Consider the following 21,389-nt stretch of genomic DNA (forward strand, 5'->3'; position numbering starts at 1 on the left):
AGTGAGCGAGCAGCTGTGTGGTGCTCAGTTGCCAACTGAGGTTAAACCACGACACACCTAATTCCTGAGCATGAGTCACTCAAGTGGTGTTCCAGAAGTGGAATTAATGCAGTTAACTAAAGGACTATCTAGTTTTACAATAAGTCATTCTTCAGATTGTATTATATACACTGGAAAAGTGTGAGACACGGAGCCTAGAACTTGGGAGTTTTAGGTACCCACTCCCAACAACTAGCCACAACAATCCAATCTCATGCAGAAACTCTATAGACATCACTTCTCAAAGGACTAAATTAACTGTTGGGAAGCAAATTGCTCTTTTGCTGTAAAGCATGATTCTTTTAATGTTGCTTGTAGCAACAATGTGATCTTTCAAGACCCAGATTTGTTGATGGAATTGTATAGAACATGTACATAGAGAGGTTGTGGAACCCTGATTCCTGGAGGTACTCAAAGCTTAACTGGACAAGACTCTGAGTCAACCCAATATAGCTTCAGAATTAGTCCTCCTTTCAGTAGGGAACTGTACAAGAGACCATCTGAGGTTCTTTATAACCTAAGTTATTCTATAATTAGAACTAAAATACTCCTGCATCTGTATATGAAGCAAGCTTCAGAGTCTCTTAAGTAAAACATGTAAGGTTTTCCATATAGCTAAGATGTACTAGCTTTGTGTTTTACTGGAATACAAATAACAGCCCTGAGATGATCTGAGACAAACAGTGAAATAAGTGTTGTGTGACAAGTTCATACCTGTGTAGAGGCTGAACTGAGATAGTTTAGGATTGGCATAACTCTGTATGTTGTTTAACAGAAGGTTAATTCCTCTCAAGGAATGTCAGTTGTTAATGAAATCTTATATTTACTTCATTTTTTACTTATATTTACTTACTAGATGTAATGTCAGCCCTGAGGGTATTGATCTGAACTAAGTCATGTCTTAGCTACCTGAATGTAGGTACTAGAGCTGCTCTTCAAAGAATAAGTTAAGCCCTTAAAAGAAGTTAGGATCCAGAGACTCAGATAGTTTGAAGCTACATATAAATTAAGAAATAATTGGAAGGTTCAATGGCTTTACATTGCTGTGGAGTTGCTGGAAAATATTCGTGTAGCTATTTAAATATGGAGTTTTCTTTATTTCAGCAGCCCATTTGTTCTGTTCATGAATCACTCTTAATTTTAATTCAGTATGGATTTTTACCCTAAAAGATGCTCTATTTAAGTTCAGTTAACTGCATACAGTTAGAACAGTCGAAGGTCGTAAAATGTTTGACAGAGAGAAGTTACACCCAGGTTTCTGAAGTCTAGCCTACTGCCCCAGACACTTGAAATCACAAGAAGGAAAAAAATCTCACCTATTCTGCGTTTTAGAGATTGTGTGCATAAAGGTAACAAAAAAAGGGGGAAGGGGGGAAAGAAACAAAAAAAATTTGAGTACGGGTTTCTGCAGAACTCCAGCAATAGAATAAACTCCAGCAATTATGCATTCTTTCTGACTTTCATATTTAATTTTTAACCTTAAAAGTTACAGTTAGTGGAACAGGTAGTAAATATCAGGTAAAAATGAAATACGGTCTTGAAGTTCAAATTCTAGTGTTGCAGAAAATATGCATGAAATCAGGGTTGGAGGTAATTGTTTTGTGACACTGAAGTAACCAAATAAAACCCTAAAAAGTTACGTTGCTAAACAACTCAATTGATAGAAACTTGAGGATTAGGGTAATCAAATACTTAGTATCTAAGGCTTTGATATTTGGTGTGTTGTCCTTGAAGGACAATGAACCAATAATGCTTAAAGTTCTAATGGAAGACCTGATTTTATAATTGTCATTAAAAGCCTTAGCCAAAACTAAGTAAAGCATGCATAGAAGAATCCCTCTCCCAGCCTTTACTCATAGAGACTTTTCAGCAATACCCGAAGTACCAGCTTAGAACGATTGACTACTATCAATCTAAAATGTCATCATCTAGTCTGAATCACTCTGTAAAGTCTTCTTACTTAAAACATATTTCAACTGAGCCAAGCTATTTTTAGAAAAAGGTTTTTAGAGTTAGTATTCCCTTCCAATCCAAACTATTCTATGATTCTATAATAGGACAACTATTGCTTCTCTTAATTTAAACCTGAAATCAAACAGCAGTTTTAACTGTCTTGTCTATAATGTAAACTTTGAGTTCTTCACAAATTGTGGGGGAAGAGAACACTTTGCATGTCTTTGTAGTACTAGACTAAATGAGTGTGATTGTTTAAGCCAGCTGATTTTCCACAAATGTCAAATAGCAATGTTCAGATCTACTTAATTCCTAATTTCATTTTCCTCTCCCCCCCCCCCCCCCGCCCCTTGTTGTTCTAATAAGGCATTTCCTCCCTATCATGCCAGAATTAAGGTGGACTTCTCTGGTCTTTTTTTCTTTCTTTCTTTTTTTAAACTATTGTGGCTACTGTTTGACTATATGATCACTTAATGTTCTGAGCACGATTTACTACAAATCTTGTGTTGGATATTATACTTGGTCAACTCTCACTTGAACTTTCTCTGACCCATGAGGCCATCTAACTAGTTATGGGCTAAAAAAAGAAAAGTATAAAAAGCTGTAGGACTCATAACTGATGGGATAACACTGGGGACTCATTTCAAGCCTACCTTAAAAAAAAAAAACAAAAACAAAAAACCACACACACAAAAAAAGGCAAAACAAAAAAGCCTTCTGGAGAGTAACAGGAAAACAAACATTTCTTCTTTAAAGAATTTCTTCATTTTGGTCTGATTTTCCCAGAAAGCAAAACATAAATGGTAGTTTCGTTCTCTCTTAAGCCTGTTCTCGTCATTTAGACTGGGGGATAACAGAGAAATGTCTTGCCAGTGTTTGATCCTATATGTTGAATGAAATAAATGTCTGTGCAAAAAGAGGATTGGGCTAGTTCTCTTGTGAGCTTGCATTAAAACAGAGGTACAGAAACTTGCACCTCAGTTCATGGAACTTCAAACTTTTAGACTGAGTTTGCTCTTTAACAATGCATCTGAAACTGATACAGGTCTTTGAAAGTCAGCACCTTTAGCTGACTGTGATACTTTATTTCATCACTTTGTCAAGTAAATTTAAAAATCCTCCAGAGAATCGGATTTTAGAGTGTAAATACTGGTCATATGTATGCTCAAACGTAATTCTCTTCATCTAAGTAAAGGAACAGTTTTACACATGAGTAAAGTATCTTGTCACTGTAGTGATATTTTGTTCTTAAAAATACATAATATAAATAAATAAAGTAGTAATAATAATATAAGGAAGCTTCTGTAGGTGTTATGACTTAAAGGAAGTTCGGTATGTAAGTCCTACCTCTCTTCTGCTCTTAACAATGGGATCTCAACGGTGACTTCTAAAATGTGCAGTGCTACCTGCATCAAGTTAATTTTCTTTGCTATTGGGCATACTTTTTTCCAAAATTATTAAAAGTTCATTGCAAGAGATTAATGCTTGAATTCAACAAGATTTCAAAACATCTGCTATTGGCATGATTGATCTGTTAGACTTAAGATGCAGTCTGATGTGCATTATTAGGATGTTTGAAGAAAATTACCCCTGATATTCTTTAGAAGACTAGTAATTTTTTTTTCTCGTAACAAGTCAGTGGAAGATTGTGTATTGAGGGCAGGCGGGTGTCTTGTTTCATAATGAGCTCATCCTTTCTTTACATGACTCTTCTTTTAGGCTTGCTATCTTCTATTTCAATTAGAAGTTTCTGAACAAGAAACTTTCTGGACCGCATAAAATTCCTGAGAAATAAGGAATTTTCTGACAGTGGTTGTTCTGAACTGGTAACTCAAAATCGAGCTGAGGCAGTCTTTATTAGATGCTTGATAGCTGTATATAATCCTTGAGTTCCTGATCTGAAGTTCGTGCTCACCTAGTTTTGTGTTTGCTAACAGCTACTATAGAGCTCAACATGGAAAGGAATGCTTGGAAAACCTACCTACAGCTAAAGAGTTTCTTAGGATGGGCAGAAGAAAATAGTTTCTACTTTATATCCTGAACATAATCCAAGTCAGGACACTAGCTTTAATGTCTCACTCTCATCAGTCCCATGCTTCTCAAACTCACTGTTTAATGTGACAAAAACACAGAAACTTTATTTTGTTTTTTTCTTTCTTATACAGACATATGAGAGTGTGCTAGAGGAGTGCTTTGGTACTTACATCTACTCTGCTCTTGCAGATGTTGAAACAAGCTTCCTACTACCAACAGAAATACTGATTTTGGGAAGGTTGTACTTCACGGGGTATAGTTGATATTGTATAATTATGCAGGGGTTTTTTTTCTAGTTATTCTAGTTCCTGAGAAATCGATACTACTTTAATTGGATTTAAAAATCCAATAATCTGTCCTTAGATCTTTTTAACTACTGTTGTAATGTTCTTGTTACTGAATATTATAAATACTTTTACTACCCAGCAAAGGCTTAGTTAAAATCTGCCTCTGTTGTAAGACAGGGTAACCAGTGTTACTTGTTATTTGGATTGGAATTAATAAATAACATGAAAAATAACAACTTAGTTACAGCTAGGAACTTGCTTAAAATAGCCTACTTGAAGTGGAAGAGGAGGTACACATGAAGGAGCAGAACCTTTTGATCTGAAATTTTAAAAATATGTACATCGTTTCTGAGAATTTCCTGAGTTTAGTTTTTATCCCTTTGATTTTTATTTTTTTTTTTACTATGTTCACTTTTTATTGAGAGAGAGTCCTCTTACCTTCTTTTTATTGTACCACGAAGCACCATACCATATCTCAATCAATGCACTTGGAACTGTGATACCATGTAAGGCTTATCCTGTGGTGAATTCCAAATTCGACAATGTTTACAACCTGATTAGTTTATCAGTTACTATCATTAGAGGTTCTCAGATGCTGTGTAGTTTTTCTTAAGTATTTTCTCTTGCATATTTTTGCTTACAGGTTTTTGGTGCACTAGCATCTGAACCGTTTAAAGTGAGTGATGGCTTTTATGGGACTGGAGAGACCTTTATGTTCACTTTTTCTCCAGATTTTGAGGTAAGTAGTAAGAGCTTCATATGCTTTTGCTGTTTTTCCCCATATGCATTGTCATAGAATCATAGAATCATTAAGGTTGGAAAAGACCTCTAAGATCATCCAGTCCAACCTTCAACCCACCACCACCATGCCCACTAAACCATGTCCCTAAGTGTCACATCTACACGTCTTTTAAATACCTCCAGGGATGGGGACTCAACCGCTTCCCTGGGCAGCCTCTTCCAATGTTTAACCACTCTTTCAGTAAAGACACTTTTCCTCATGTCCAATCTAAACCTCCCCTGACGCAACTTGAGGCCATTTCCTCTCGTCCTATCAATTATCTTAAGATACTTACTGAATAAATCTAACCGTAAATAATCTGAAAAATTATAGGAGTTCACCCAAAAAATGTCATCATGCTAGTTTTTCCACAAAATAGCTAAGTGCACAGTAAATCGGTAGTGTTTGCATAGTGAAAAACGTATTCAACCTGACTCTTTTGTTGTATTGAAGACTTTTCTACTATTCTAAATTCTGCCAGGTATCTGTCTGAAAATTCACAAACTACATCCTTTTAAAGGGCATATCATCTAACCTAAGCATATTTTCTTGGTATTTTTCATTGTGTAGAAGTTTCAGTGCTCAAAGATGACCTCTTTTGGAATGGTCTTATTTTAAATAGTATAAAACGTAAGAGAATTTTTGTCTGCATGTATCTTTTCCCTGAATTTTCTGTGTAAACTTGGTAACTTCATTAAATTGGCCTCCAGCCACCCATAGTCTGTCTTTACTGGTGTTTGGCTTCCCCTCCACCCAAACAAGAAGTTCAGATATTCTAACTTACTAGTCTGTTTTGGTGTTTTTCATTAGGTTTTCAAATGGACAGGAGACAACATGTTCTTCATTAAAGGAGACATGGACTCCCTTGCTTTTGGTGGAGGAGGGTAAGTTATAATTTCTTTTTGTCGTTAGAGTCTGTTAAAAGTGCGTATGTCTGCACACCTTTGAAAAGAAAATTCAGAATTGACTTCAGTTTGATAGCTCAAGACTCAGCAGTTATTAGCCAAGAAAGATTTAATGTCAGATGTTTAGCTTCCTACGTTCAGGAAGCTTAAACAGGAGGTTTGTCTTCAGCATAGTGTGGCATCAAGTTTTAGCCCTGCAAGGTTATGATGCCTTGCATGCTCTACTTACATGTGTGTCTTGGTATATTCAGAACGGACACAAATCGTATGATTCTGAAGATAGGTAAATATGAAAATTATGTGTAACTAGAAGAGGCTTGAATGAAACTGTACCATCCCAAGACATGCCAGTGTCTTCAGAAATGTGATGTTCTCACCCCTTTTTTCCCCCCATGCAAGTGCACAAGCTTCTGGGATGTTTCCCTTATTTGTTATCAGCTTTCTCCTCACATATAAGAGTACTGTTATGCCTTTTTCTTAATGCAAATGGAAGGGGCTGAAAACTGAGAAATTCTGGTTAGCTTTTTATTTCAGAGTATCTGAAAGAGGGATATTCCCATCCCAAATTAATAATAGTAAAAAAGTAAGTCTTTGTGGCTTCAAATTTATCAACTGCTATGAGGTACTTGTGTTGAAAAAGAATTCTATAATTCCTCCTCATTTCTGAATGAAAAATACATTCATAAGTTTAATGCTTACTCCCTCAGTCTTTTGCTTTAATATATTGTCTGTCTTGCAGAGGGGAGTTTGCTCTTTGGCTCGATGGTGATCTCTACCATGGAAGAAGTCATTCATGTAAAACATTTGGGAATCATACACTTTCTAAGCGAGAAGACTTCATTATTCAAGACATAGAAATTTGGGCTTTTGAATGAGTATTTAACTATTTCTACAGGGTATTGTCCCAAACCTGACAAGAATCAGTGCAGCTCAAAAATCCCTAGGAGCAATATAATGCACCATTTTACCTTTTTAATTTTTTTGTAAGTCTTCAGCGTGGCCATCTAGTGATTATTTTGAAATAGAAGACTTTTTTTCATGCTCTCACATCTGTAATATACTGTCCTACTTTTTCTAAGCTGTAGACACTTTTACAAAATATAGACAGTTTAGACTAAAAACTAACATTAGTTACTTTGAGCCTTGCAGCCTACATTTTCTTATCCTTATTACAGTTGCCTCCCAGGTTTCCCACACACATCTTTCTGCAATCCTGTTAGGGGGCTGCTTCACTGAGTATAGGTTACTATTTTTGTATTAAATTATGTCTATGAATGAAGTTGCCCTCTGTGAACCTATATAAGAAAGCTGCGTGTGGGTATTTGGTAGCAGTACCGCAGAGATTGGTCCGGACCAATGATGGGTTAATTCATATGGTGCCACAAACAGATGAGAAGCCTAGCATTCCTTCTTAACACATACCAGTACACGTATGGTGAAGTTAGAAGATATCCAAAGTCAACAGTGCTACTTGTCTTGTTTATTGTTCATGTTTAGAAAAAAGTCAGTTAATACGTGTTCTAGCTGCATGCTGATTGTATTAAAGAGTGTTTTGCACATGCTGTTAATGATCTGCAGGTTTGGGACAAATACTGACAATATTGAGCTACGTGGCAAGGACTTATGAAATAGCAAGGGAATGTAAGAATATGATAGTTCCACAAAATTAAAAGGCTAAAGCAAGCAAAACTCAGTGAACAATTTGTAGCTATAGTAGGGCATTAAAAGTACAGAAACAGATGCATCTTTCTTCAACATAAAGTGTCAGATATATACTGTTATACTGTTGTAGCCGTGTAGCACACCAACTCCAAGAATATAGCTTATTCCTGTCCAAAGAAAAAAATAGTTGTGATGTTTTTGAGTGGGTCTATGTTGTAAATTTACAGTTAGCACCAGCTCTGATTAAAATGAGATAATGTACTATAGGTAGACAATATTGTAATTCAGTAGACTCGTGGAATATGCAAACTTACTGTCATGTGACCTCAAAAAAAATGACAGGCTAGAATACAGTTCCAGTAGCTCTTGTCCACTTTTGTAGGAAAATTGATAAGCCATTGTGGCAATAACAGCTCAACAAAACTGTTTGTTTCAAAGCTTTTATTCTATGTTCTGCAAAAACAAACAAACAAAAAAAACAAAACAAAAAAAAATTGCTGTTAAGTGTGACAGTGACTGACTTTGTGCTGAAATTTCAGCTATTTCAGATGAACATTGTATATTATCTTGTAAATTAATGTTTAAAGTAGTTTTGTTATTATAGAAAAGTGTTGTTTGACGGGTTGCTTATAGCACTTTAAATTATTCTAGAAATGGAATAAAAGCCAAATGGGTTGGCTTAAGTAGATGTAGTTGTATATTATTTCAAAATATTTACATCTCTGGAAAGTTTTAAAAACTTATTTGAAGACAGCTTACTGCTATGGTAATGAGAAAGGGCAGATGTTTCATCTATAATACGCTAATGCTCAATATGAATAGAAATACAGGGCTTTGTTTCCTGTCTCTATGTATAGCTCTTTATCCTTATTAGAACTTAGTGCAATGTGTAGACTAAATGTTTACAAAATAAGGAACTGTAAATAAATTGAAATGGCTTTTCTCCCCTTTGGTCTTCCACAGCAGTATTATTGTCTTTGTGGAGTTAAGGCTGATTATTACAACAACAAAAAAAAATCCTGTAATGGATTTTAAGTCCTATAAGGTCACAGTGATGTATAGCAAATAAATCTAAATATATGTAAAAATAAACTTGAGTTGGAGTTTATTTAGAAGTTGGAGTTCACTTAAGCACAAATGCAGATTACTGCAGTTAATTTAATAACTTTACTGAATATATAGGATGCATTTGCTCATCCTTTTTGGGATTTTTGGTTTTTGAAAGACCAGTGGGAAGCAGCGAGAGTGAAATACTGTCTTCGGCCATTTTCAAGGGGGGGGAAGTCTCAGATTACCCTTGCTGACAAAACCAATTAATTCAAGTGCTTAGTCTCTATCCTAAGCTCCTATTGCAAATAAAGCCTATTTTAGATTTTAAATGCTACTGTGAAGAATTTTATAAAGAATTATACTTTGAAGAATTATATAAAAGCACAGAAAATCCTCAGTGGCTGAATGTCTCTGAGTATTGAACCAGTCTTGGAAAGGCACATGGGGAAGAAAAAAGTGGAAATCAAGAACAGTATAGTAAGCAGTACAGTTACAATCACACTTGTATAAATACTAAATTAGTTAAGGAACAGAAAGGCATTCGAGTTAAAGTATAAGTGACTGTGGTAACACTTAGTGGTGTGACTAGCTGTGTAAAGGATTGACAGAGAGTAATGTATGTCTGTTAATGAAAGACCATGAATTTTGTTAACCAAAGGTGTAGTTAACTTCTGTATGACACATATAAAAGACTGTATAGATGAGATCAAACGCACTGTCTTGATGTACCTCCTGCCTTCAGTTCAATATGAATTTTCTGCAGTGTAATTCCTTTCCATCTTTTGGCAAGGTTTGCTTCTATGATTGTAAAGAGTTGGGGTTTGACACGTGCTGAAGGCTTTATGAGCTACATCTTGAAAGAGTTCAGTGCCAGAAGACTCTCAGCATACAGTACTCGGATGTACTCATTGACTAACGATGTTTTGCTCGGATACCTGGGATTCTTACCACATCATCTTTTAGCTCTAAATCCTATTTATGTTAATTACTGCTTTTGTATAATCTGCAAAAGGACATGGTTTCTCACATATGGCTTGTGCTTGCATCCTCCTGCTCACCTATATATACTGCATGAGATTTTTTTTTGTATAGGGGTTAGCATGTCTGCATAAAATCCAGTCTTTGAAGAGGAGTAAAAACATTTACTACTCTCAATTTCAAATTAAAAAATAATCTTGATTTCGATACTCTCCAGTATTCCTCATTGAGGACTTAAATCTCACTTTTATGTTCTTCCTTCGTAAATGAACACGTCATTTGGGTGTTTTACTACTGTCACAGCAACAGGGAACTCAATTATGGGATCAAATCTCTGCTCTGGCTCCCTTTAAGAATACATGCTACTGCAATGTGAAATAGAGCTACACTGTGGTACTGGAGCAGAGAGAGAGAGAGAGTGTCCAGCTGAGTGAGTGGTGTATGCTTAGTGTATTATGTACAAACCAAAGTGGTCCTGCTGGCTGTCCCACTGCAGTATCACCAACGTCAGGTCTGTTTAAGCTCTGCTTTCTGCTGTCCTGCTTATCTGACAAGCTTTTAATCCTTGTTGAGTTTCTGTTGTAATAGTTGTGCTGCTAGTAGCACACATGCTGTTGGACGCTAAACTACTTTCACTGTGCCCTGTGGTGGCAGGAGTGACTTTAGTTGAGATGTTGGTGTGGTGCAATGTATACATAGCAGCTGAAGTAGCTGCAGCAACAGGGCTTGTCAATATTTGTTGCGTGATCAGTGGTGATGGAACATCTCACCACAAATGTTATACTTTCCACTACAGCTAATTTTATTTCAGTAGCCTTCCCTTGTTTTAAAAATGAGCTGTAATACTGAACCCTGGCTGTACAGAAACATTTTAAAGAAGGAATTACTGCCATGGAGGAGGAAGCTGACTTCCAGTGGGTGCGATACACATCCAGTGAACCATCCACTCGCTTCAAGCCACTGCAGCAACTGTTGTGTAAGACCTGAAAAAATACAAAGGTGTGAAAGCCAAATTTATTTCTTCTGATACAAATTCCATGCTGTCACTTAAGCATGAAAAGTACATTCAGAATACGGAAAATGTACTTCACAGTTCCTACAGAAGATGAGGCAAGTTTTTCAATACCAAGGAAGGAACTTCTGCTTTCCTAGCAAACTACACAACCCTTGCAAGAGCAGCACAAGCCTCAGACAGGAAAATGAGGGAAATGTTATTTATCGGAAGGAAATTCATTTCAAATAAAACATTTGGGGGCAATTACAGTATTTAAGAAAATAATGTGCTAAACTACCATGAGAGTTACTAAGAGTTGCTCGCTCTTTGTCTGAAAGATTAAGGGTTTTATTTTTGAAGCAAGTCAGAAATAGGAAAGCAGGTCTTAAAATCTACAAAGACTGCTTTAATCAAGCAGTTTCTGACTTTTATCATCTTACTACTTAAAATTTAAATAGAATATTTAAATTCAGCAGAGTTCACTCTAGTTTCACAAGAATGTAACAGTTACAATATAGTTAGGAGAGTTAGACTGGATAATTAATGGAGTACTTTGGTTGTTTTTTAATGAGTTCAGATTTATTTTCTCCACCTACTTTGCATGGATAAACTTGTCACACATCTTTATGTAAAAAAAAAAGTTATAAAATATTTAACCTACATGAAACACTTCCATACATCATAAATTATATCAATATTTAATATTTCTTACACAAAACCTGTAAATACTTTTCCCACTTCACAAGGCTTTGCATGGTACTGCCTACTCAAAGCTAAATGATGGAGGACAGTATGAGGCAAATCATTAGTCATATCACATGTATGGTTTTCATACCCAGTGGAAATAAATATTTTGTTGGGAAAATGGCAAAAGTTTTTGGTGTTGTTTTTAACATTGCATTGGGATGACTATGAACGGGAAGCTTAAGAAGTTATCTGCAGTGAGCTATAGATTTATGATGCATGGTAGCGATTACATTGTAACACAGCTAATCTAAGGATTTAAAGGCAAGGAGAGATTTGAAGAAGGCTTGTGAGCTTGAAGGCTAGTCTTTTTTTCCCTCAGGGCTTGCGAGCTTGAAGGCTAGTCTTTTTTTCCCTCAAATGTCAATTGATCTAACGTTACCTATCTCTAATCCTATAATCTTGTTTTTATCCTATATGGTAAGTATAAATGCACATATATCTGGGTGTTCCAATATGCAAGAAAATATCAACTAAACAATATGTTGAGATTAAGAAGTAGAGTGCCACTGGTCCATTCTGTTGCTAAATGTGTTTAAAGAAAAATTACAGAAATTAATTTCTCTGCTACGTTCCGTAAAGGAGAAAATGGGAAAGTTCCCCATCTCCTCTGTCACTGAAGTGCAGTTCAGCTGGGAAGTTTGCCCTGCAGCTTAGGTCTGTCCTTGCCTCTCTGCCCCCAGTATTAGTATATGCATTATATGAAACTGTTAAAGCGTAGTCTTGTCCACAGTGAATTCTGGTGGGCCTACAGGAGCCTGCAGAAAAGTCAGATGTCAATAATCTGTTGCTCGCAAATGTTTAAGTGAATTAAACTTTTGTGAATCTCAGCATTAACGTAGGTGCAGATATGCCTAAATTTCAGACATTAAGACTGGGTGAGGAGCAATTTTCCTCCAAAGTAAATGCTTAACTTGCCCTAATGAACCTGGAGGAAGATGGCTGCATTTGAGAATGCCAGCAGTTTATTCAGTCCAAGTCAGGTGTCTGCCTCCCTACATCGTATGGGGTGAGAGCAGTAAAATGCCAGACCCAAATCTGCTTGTGATCCGGTCAGCCCAGCCTTTTTTTGTCAGTAGGCATGCAACAAGGCAGAGAGAGCTCTCGTGAATGAAATTTGTTGGCAACAGTTGCTGCCTTCCTTTTGTGTAACGATTTCTTCATTAGAAGCAGTGCTCCGCAAGTAGAAGATAAAGTAGAAGAGGCACTCAAACTTCCATGTTCCTATCGAACAGGTAGGAAGAAGTGGAAAAACTTACTTTACTCTTCAGTTTCTACAGGCTAATTTGGTGGCTCAAGACCTAAGGTATTTTTTTTGATTCCTGCTTCAGCAGTACATGCCTAGTCGTATTCTAGATGTTCCCCTGAAGGTGTAGTAGATAGCATAGACTTCACAACAAAGCACAAGCTCTTATTACATGCTGTAAACATGCAAAATATTGAAATGCACCTCTTAGTGGTATATTACGGTTTGAGTGTTTCAGTACAAAAATATATCACTCCTGCTGGCTCAGGTCAGTGAATGAAAATAGATGTGTATGATTCCTCATGCAATGGTGAGGTGCTCTTGGGCCTTGTCACACGTGAACATAACACTGAAAAAACATCTGTGGTGAACTCTATCTCTGCTGTGCTGTCCTGTGGTAGGATGAGAGTTCTCGTGAGCAGAAATACGTAATTCACTTAATACTTATGTGCCTTTAGTGTGTATTCTTTGTACAGGTATTTTGTATAAGAACTGTTTCATTTCCATGCACTCTGGAATCTTGTTTTGGTGCTTTGGACAGAGAAACCTTCACAGGGAAATATTTTTAACTGCCTGTGAACAGGAGAATGTACTTACATTTTGAAAAAACTTAGTGATGTTTTACTTCACAGAATATGCACGCATATTTCTTGTCTAGTGTGTGGGAGGAATAACCTAAGAAATAATCAATTAAGGCTTTTATTTATAGTTCCTGTATTCCTTTGACAACCAAATTTCCTCATAACAATTTAGACAGCTGTAAAGGTCGTTATATAAAGATGTAAAGAATAAGGTAAGAATATGCAGGTAAATACCCTGATATATGTGTTAAACTTAGAGGTCAGTTTTGCAGGTCAACTTGAGTAGTCTGAGAGATCTCAAGAAAACGTTAAGTAAGTTCCACTGAATCCATCTTGTAATTAATTTTTTTTCTTCCTTAGGTTCACAACATACAACTGTGCCTAAAATACTAATGATTTATACAGACTGACAATAGACATAGTAATCAGTTCTTGTATCACTAACTTATATTTGATTTATGTGTTCATTGGAGCTTCAAACTGGAGTACCTGTACTCTCATAGTAAGTTAGCAATACTTGTTTTATCACAGAGACAAGATGTTCATATACTTTTCTTCTCTAAGAAGATATTTGCTCTTTCAGTTTGAAAGAATCTTATGGGGAAAAAAAACATTTTTTTTTTTTTCATTATGGAAATTAGTTGCCCAGGCATCTTGCTCTGAAACAAATGCTTTTCATGTGAAGCACATTTTTACTAGGATGGCTATTTTTACAGTAGTAGTTTAGAGAAACAGTGATCTATATAATCCAGTAAGCATTATAGGCCTTACAGATGTCTAAGATTTGTGCATAATACAAACAATTTTAAGACCTAGAAGTATTAGTTCATTAGCGTTTACTCATCTTCAGCATCACCTGGACTGAAATATATTATTTCAGTGACATCAGAATGGTTCAAACGGCAAATGCTGTAAAACTAGGCCAGTGTTTCTGTGTAATATGAAACACCATTTTCCTTAAAGTTAGTTGATTTTAGTTATGAACACTGTTTCTGTATCTTTTCTCACAGAAGTACATTTCAATGGAAGATGCTGATTGTGGTCACTGTTTTACTATACACAACAGTACAAGTACCTGACTGTTTTTTATGTTACATGTTATTTTCCCCTGTATTTATAAGAACCGTATTTACATAGATAATCAGATGATACGTTGCACAATGCTGCGTAGGAGGTATTTTCTATGTGGCTATCTATTAAACTCATTTATAAAAAGTATTTTGTCTTAGTTTGTATGTGATATGTAAGATAAAGTTGTGTCAATAGTTGTCACAAGAAAATACTGCAGTAGTATTTGCATATCCTGTTTGTAAAAGAAACAAATGTATCCTTGATTCTGTGTTCAAATAAAACTTTTTACATGCATATAAATAGATTAATTAGGAAATACGTGCACAAGATCACTTCCAGAGATGAAAAACTTGGTCTGAGTTTATATTGTCATTCAGCTTCTGATCTGACATGGTTTGTATTCCCAATATCGCAGTTTAAATAGTTGGGAAGATCTTGAATGTAAGAACAAGTAAAAATTGTAATTTATTTGTAGCTATTTATATTGCTATGGGTTTTTAAATTCAGGACAGATTTTTCTCTTTATTATTCATGTAGTAATTAACTGAAGTGTCCTGCAAGCCCTCCTGGTACAGAGAAAAATCCATTCAGATGCTTGCATTATCACACAGTAGTTATAAAATAAATATTCAGAAAAATGCTCAATGTCTTTTCTGTGCAGGTGAACGGGGGGAATCTTGTATTCAAAATGTGCAAACGCTAGTAGCAAGGGAGAAGTGGAAAAAGGTTTACCAAAACAAGTTGCTCTTATTGTAGCAGGCTTATTTTAATAAAGTAATTACGACATTATCATCCCTTCCTTGCCATAACATTTCTCCCTCAAAGTCCACCAGCCCATGTTTCCTGGCTCTCATGAGAATCCCAACAACCTTATCCGAAATACGAACATATCTCTCGAAGAGTTCCCCAAAAGTGACTTGGATCTTGCCGTCGGGCCGTGGCTTAGCCATTGATTCAATGATGAAGCACATGTCTCTAATCTCCCGGTGGATGTGGGCCTCGGCTCTCTTGGCCCTTTCAGCAGTTTTGGTTCCTTCCTTTGGACGGCCGTACCCTTCATCTCCTTTGTGCAGGCGTGTGGACATGGCCAGCTCATGGTCAAATTCCTCGCTGAAGGGATTCAGCTTCTGCGTTATCATGTGCTGGTCGGCCCATTCTTGCCATCTGTCCTTCAGGCTGTTAACGGGGCTGTATTTCCTGTGGGCTTTGGTACTTGCTTCTTCGCTAAACCTGCTTGCACTGAAAGAAACAAAAAGGGCATTTGGGCTTTGCATTTCATCTCATTACACAGTTAATCTCTTCTATTAACTTGGTAACTGTTTTTCCAGATGAGATGCTAACCACCAGATGGCATGAGTTCACTACTTCTAAATTAGTTCTTTGGGGGCTTTTAGTCCGTGTTCCAGTCTGCACTCAAAAGCAAATCCGCTGATCACAGCTTGATTTCATCTACATTACCACTCTCCAGCCTAGATTTGAGCCCATTTTGACAAACTTTTGCCCAGAATGACTTACTGTTTCGCCCCCCTATAGCATTATGTTGCTGATTATCTGCACTTTCTATACCTTTGGTCAGTCATGCAGCTCCCCATTTCCGCCTGCCCTGATGTTATAGAGGACCATAACTGTAAATGTACGGACTGGGTCCTCAGCTATTCTTGGCTGAAAAGCAAAGGGTAGTGTCTATAAAAATCTGTCCCCTGTAATAGATGTCAATGTTTAAAACAACAAAAATCTAATAGAGTGTGGTAGCTCTGCCTACATTTATGTATTTGAAGTATGGGTCTGAACAAGTATTGAAGTCCAAAATTCCCATTCCCACTGTCAGGGTACAAGCCTGAAAGAAACTCAGGGCTACTGAGGTTTGTGTCAAGGTCAAAGGATAAGGAAAGACCTTCAGAGGTCTTATTGATGTGTGTGTGTGTGTGTGTGCGCGTGCCTGCAGCAACATCATATTGCTGGATGACTCCAGGCAGACAAATTGTTGATACTCTTTTCTCTAGTGGCCAATCTCACATGTTGTGGGGGAGGTATAGATAGTCTGAGCTAGCCTCTGTGCTGTCCACATCCTGTCATTGTGTCTGTACAGAGCTCGGCTAGGGAGTACGTTGTGCTGTGGTTGTGCCAAAGTAATTTGTTTTCTAATATTTTTACTCCCCAGAAGGCTGCTCTGAAACCTCCCCAGTAATGTCAGCTGAATATTAACAGTAACACCAGAGACCCAAAATACAGTTAGCAAAACAGTATAGAGGACTGTAAACCTGCAGAAAAATTTGTTTCCCTGCTATTTGGGCATTCCTTTGTTTTCTACTAAGCTTGTTGAAAGAGAGAATAGGAATGATGGAGATGTCCCCAGTTCAGGTCTGTGCACCAGAAGGATGACAGTACTGGGCAGCACTATAGTGCTAGAGCAAGAAGTGCAGGCGCTTAGTGCCAGGGATAGAAGAAGGAGCAGGAGAGCAGGACCACTCTTTTAGCTGTGGGGTTGCCTTTAGCTTGGCTTAGCTATATTGAGAAACTGTATTTAAAAAGCTGGAAAATACACTTGCCTATTAATAAGGTGAAAAGGATCAGAAGAATCGAGCACATAGTGTTGCCAAGTAAATGCAACACATTCTTCTGTGGTGTGACTGCAGAGTAGGCAGTGTGTATGTACCTGTGGTTTTGTGCATGTAAATGATTAACAGGTAGGTGTTGGCAGGAAAGCATTAAAATATATCAGTGGCGTAAAGCTAGACAGTTTTGTTTCCTAATGATAAACCAAATCCTCCTGTATATAAGCTGTTGTCATACAGAGAAAGGGAAAGCTGTGATCCTTTGTCCCTTGCCCTGAATTGTGGCTTCATTGCCCAGAGGAACTGTGGGCACAGGGTTTGGTTACGCAAAGCAATTTGTTTCCTGAAACCTATGGATCTCCCAAAAGCCATAGAAACCCTGTGCCAGCGCAGTCCTAATTCCAGCTGAAGCTCAGATTGATTACTTCCCCAGCTTTTCATGTGGGAAGGTATCAGTGAAGGGGGGGGGGAACCCTAAGTGAATCAAAATTGCTTAGAAGACAGTTCTCAGTAATGCTGATGAGCAGATCCCATGACAGAGAGCTGATCCCTCAGCCACAGCCAGCTGCTCCCCCTTCTCTCCAAGGGCCATGACACCTGAGAAAGTCCTTCAATTCCCCAGTCCTGATAACAGCACTGTAAGTGCAGAAAATGACTTAGGTCAGATTTCAGTGGAAGAGAAAGCTGTAAGTAGAGTGTGTTATTTCAATCATTTGCACCTCAGTAAATATGGTTAATTGTTTTTTTCCTAGGTAGCAGCACTAAAATTAGACGTATGGGGAAAATATATGTAAAGTTTAACAGAAAGATAGCAAATTTTGTTTCTACTATAGCATTTTAATGTGAGCAATTTGTTTTAATTGAGGTTATTTACAGATAATATCAGCTGCAAATGTATCCTCTGTCCCCACTGTATGTGTGAAATCTTTGTTTTGAGGTCCTAACTTTTGTCAAAGGACAGTGCACGTGGTCTCTCCCCAAAGCAGAGGCCACAAACTTTCAAGTTCTAGGTCACTGGAGAGCTTTTTTCAGTTTGGCCATTAACCATTTGCTCCTTGTGGTAGATGACTGGTCAACTGTACAGCAAAGCATCATTCTAATCTCCAATCTGAATAGTTAAAATAACTGCGTGTGTTCAGATAGCTGTGCTAAAAAGTACCATATGGTTGAAATCCATTACTATGTTAGTCATAGTCTAATGTTGATCATGGTAAATGCTCGCTAGTAGTGAGTTATAAAACCTGAGCAGTGGGAATGGTACAGCCTGCCTGCCTGTCTGCAGAAGGATTGCAAAGTCTTTTGCCATTTTCATCAGTGCTAGTCCCAGTTTTTCATTTCTGAAATAGCGTTTAGGATACAGTATGAACATACTGGCCCTGATCCTCCGATTCCTGCTGCCTTGCTAGTCCGTTACATACAGGCTAATTGGGTGGGTGAAAACCCTGCCTTTTTGTCTCAAATTGCCTCGTGCTTAGCTTGTGCTGGCGTCGCGTGCGTGCAGGTGATGGACACAGAGTAGAAGTAGTGGAGAATCGGGCCCCACCACAGGATGGCTCCTGGTAGGAACCCATGTCCTGGTGCCAGCCTCTTCCCTCCCTGCAGGCTCGGGCAGACGAGCTCTGCTGAACCCTGTCTTGGTTGAAGTTACGCCTCCATCTGTCCTCCCTGCCCAGCGAAGCCAGCAGGCAGCCCGTGGGCTGCGCCTTGGCCACGGCTCGGTGCACCCTGGCCTCAGAGGCTGCGCTCTCCTTCATCACAATTTTACAGCTAGAAGTGAGGTTTTACACTGAAACAGTTCAGGCTCAACCACATGTTCACTTCTGCTGTCTTTGTTCCAGGGAATTACCAAGTTTGTAAAACAGAGGACTGGAGCAAACAGCGTGTTGTGTCTATAACAGCTGCCTACAGTTTCCCATCTTGCAGCATTGGACATATGGATCTTTTAATCTTTTACTGACAAGAGAGTGATGAATTAGTTTGGCATCTGCCCATTGGCAAGTCTGGCCACAGCACAACTGTTTGTAGCTGTCTTCTGGAAAGGTGGCTCTGCTGGAGATCTCTGGGAAAGGAAACTGGAGAATTTCTACCAGCCTCTGCTGTTCCTCTGCTCTTCTGGGAGACTTCCCAAGGACTGCATGGCTATGGCTGAACTTTACTTGTTTTCTGCCTGGGCTCCAAATTTAATATGTGCCTGCTGTTGTGTAGTAATCTTCAAGCATGAGCCCTTTACTGAGAGAAGTATCACTCAAAACCGTCTGAAGCTATGAATTTGTTACTTCAAAATTTTAAGTAGAACCTGTAATAACTCTGTAGATGAGTAACAGATTCTGCTTCCTTTTTCTTCACACCTTTTACAGGCATAAGGAAGTCTGTATGTCAGAAACTGCTACTTCCACAACATATTCAATGAACGTACTTCCTCCCCCCTGCCCCTTATGATAGTGTACCCAAAGAGAGACCTTGAATTTGAAGAATCTATTGATGATTTAAATGTTCTTTTTTGTCAAATGTTTTATAACATATAGCACATTTCAAATCAATCCTGCAGAGTTCGAGGCAGGCTGGATGCTTTCTAACGTACGTTTGGGGTCCCAACTCCTGTGAAAGTTTCCATTCTTTAACTTGATGAATTCCAAATCCATGGAAAGCTTCCAAAGAGAAGCAGTGAACCCAGCTTCTGTTAAGATGTACTTAAAAGTAATTCCTGCAATGTCTATTTTGGACATTCTCTGCAAGTTACTCCCAAGAATATTTACAATTTATACTAAGCAAAACAATGAATAAATATTTGGAAATACTATTTTTCAAGTACATTACTTTAAACAACATTTGCTGAAATAAATGAATAGCTGTGGGCTTTTGCTGAGGTAAAAATTGTTATTCTGAAATATGGACTGAAGTATTAAGAACTAAGTAGTGATTTTGATGAACCAGTAAATCCAGTGTGAAAGTTCAATATAATTAATATTTCCCAAATATAACTTCCTGTGTCTATTACGTATATAGCACATAAAACCCAAGACTGCAGTCAGATGTTGTTGACTAAATACTTAAGCACAGAGAGATATGTGAAAGTTTTCCTGGATATTTTTATTTATTTTCTTCAAGAGTAATAGTTTCTCTTTGACCATTTCCTACCATTTTTTTCCCTCCATTTTCCTCATGGACACCTGTACCTCTGTCAGGGTCTGCTGACCATTTGTGATAATGTAATAAAGATGTTTTACTTACAAAGATGGCACAGGTCGTTTAATCCTCACAGCCGTCACCTCTCGGTCGCTGTCTTCTTGCTCGAGTTTGTCCTCTGCTTCCCCATAGCCACTGTCCTCTGCATCCAGGCTGTCATCGTGACGCTTAAGCAGCAGTTCTTCCTTAGCCCCCTCTTTGTCCTCCTGTTCCATCTGTTTCCAGCCCTTGGTCAGCTCTGATACCACGTTTGAACACTTTCTCCTTATGGTTGGAGATAATTTGTCACTAAGAATTTTGTCAATAGCACTTGATTCTTCTTTAAGCTTGGTCATCTCTGAGCTACTATTCTTATTCTCGTATCTTTCACTGAGGAGGCTAACATCACCTCCTCGTTCGTAGGCTTTGCTTACAACTGTTTTGGTCACCTCTTTGCTTTTAAAACTGAACTTTTTGAGGGCTTCATCTGATTCCCTTGATTTTTTTTCAGCATTCCTTATTGTTACTGATTCCTTTGCTGAGGATTTTTCGTCATCTTTTCCTTGGTCCCTCTTGACAGATGGAATTGGCCATTTTTCAAAGGATCTTTCTTGTACAGGGTAAGCTGATAAGTCTTCTGCAGGGGGGACCCATCCAGAGGGCTCTTGGGCTTGCTTTACATGGTGGTCAGATACCCACTGCTGCCAACCTCGTGCCAAGCTGAAGACTAGGCTGGCCATTCGGATCTTGTGGACAGCCCTTTTTGCAGGAGTAGCGCTCGGCTTTTCTTCAGGAGCCATGTTGCTGTCTGCTGCCATGCTGGCTTTTCCTCCTCTTATGCTAAGCACCTTCTGAATGAACTTCCTGAAGTGAATAATGTCCCCCGAAGGAGCTACGGAGATTTAAATAGAAGCAGGAGCAGTTTGTGCCCATGGAAAATATGTGAAACGCTTCTCACAAAGATATAGTATCCTCACTGTTACAGAGGTCTTTTTTTAAAACACGGGGTTGCATTTCATCACAGCAGATGAATGATGCATGATGTAAACAGGGTGACACAGACGCACTGGAAATAGTGGGAAATTAACAGCTCCTTTCGTCCCTCTTCCCTGGGACTGCTCAGTTCTCAATTTGTTGGCAAGGGTCTTGTTCTGGAAGTGCAGAACTTGGGTTAAAAATACTGAATGGAGTGCAAGTGCTAAATGTGAAGTGCTGTCAGTTGCTGACAACTTTGGCCAGAGCAGAGACCCCTTATCATCACAAGTAATAGTGGCCCTCATCATGGAGTGTAAAGCCAGAAGCAGACTATGAATGGGAAATTTTTAGATGCATTTTCTAAAAAGA

The 21,389-nt window shown here is 38.1% G+C and overlaps 2 protein-coding genes across 5 annotated transcripts in view; one reads left to right on the top strand and one right to left on the bottom strand.

Moving 5' to 3' along the window:
- The window catches only part of OXR1 (oxidation resistance 1), a 155,541-nt gene extending 146,788 nt beyond the window's left edge, over positions 1–8,753 (top strand). For all 4 annotated transcript variants that reach the window (XM_009274314.2, XM_009274315.1, XM_009274317.1 and 1 more), the window contains 3 exons: positions 4,957–5,052; positions 5,905–5,978; positions 6,739–8,753. In XM_009274314.2, the coding sequence (XP_009272589.1) occupies positions 4,957–5,052; positions 5,905–5,978; positions 6,739–6,874 (306 nt within the window). In that variant the 3' untranslated portion in view covers positions 6,875–8,753. The remainder of the gene's footprint in view (positions 1–4,956; positions 5,053–5,904; positions 5,979–6,738) is intronic.
- A 6,011-nt stretch (positions 8,754–14,764) lies between these two features.
- Positions 14,765–20,947, bottom strand: ABRA (actin binding Rho activating protein). The gene is made up of 2 exons (XM_009274318.2): positions 20,112–20,947; positions 14,765–15,564 (listed from the first exon to the last, which is right to left on the bottom strand). Exons 1-2 carry the CDS (start codon positions 20,861–20,863, stop codon positions 15,087–15,089), a joined length of 1,230 nt encoding a protein of 409 aa, XP_009272593.1. The 5' UTR covers positions 20,864–20,947; the 3' UTR covers positions 14,765–15,086.
- Positions 20,948–21,389: the final 442 nt, after the last annotated feature.

The sequence above is a fragment of the Aptenodytes forsteri genome, unplaced genomic scaffold (genome assembly GCF_000699145.1).
Source record: "Aptenodytes forsteri isolate BGI_AS27 unplaced genomic scaffold, ASM69914v1 Scaffold400, whole genome shotgun sequence".
In the NCBI taxonomy this organism is placed as follows: Eukaryota; Metazoa; Chordata; class Aves; order Sphenisciformes; family Spheniscidae; genus Aptenodytes; species Aptenodytes forsteri.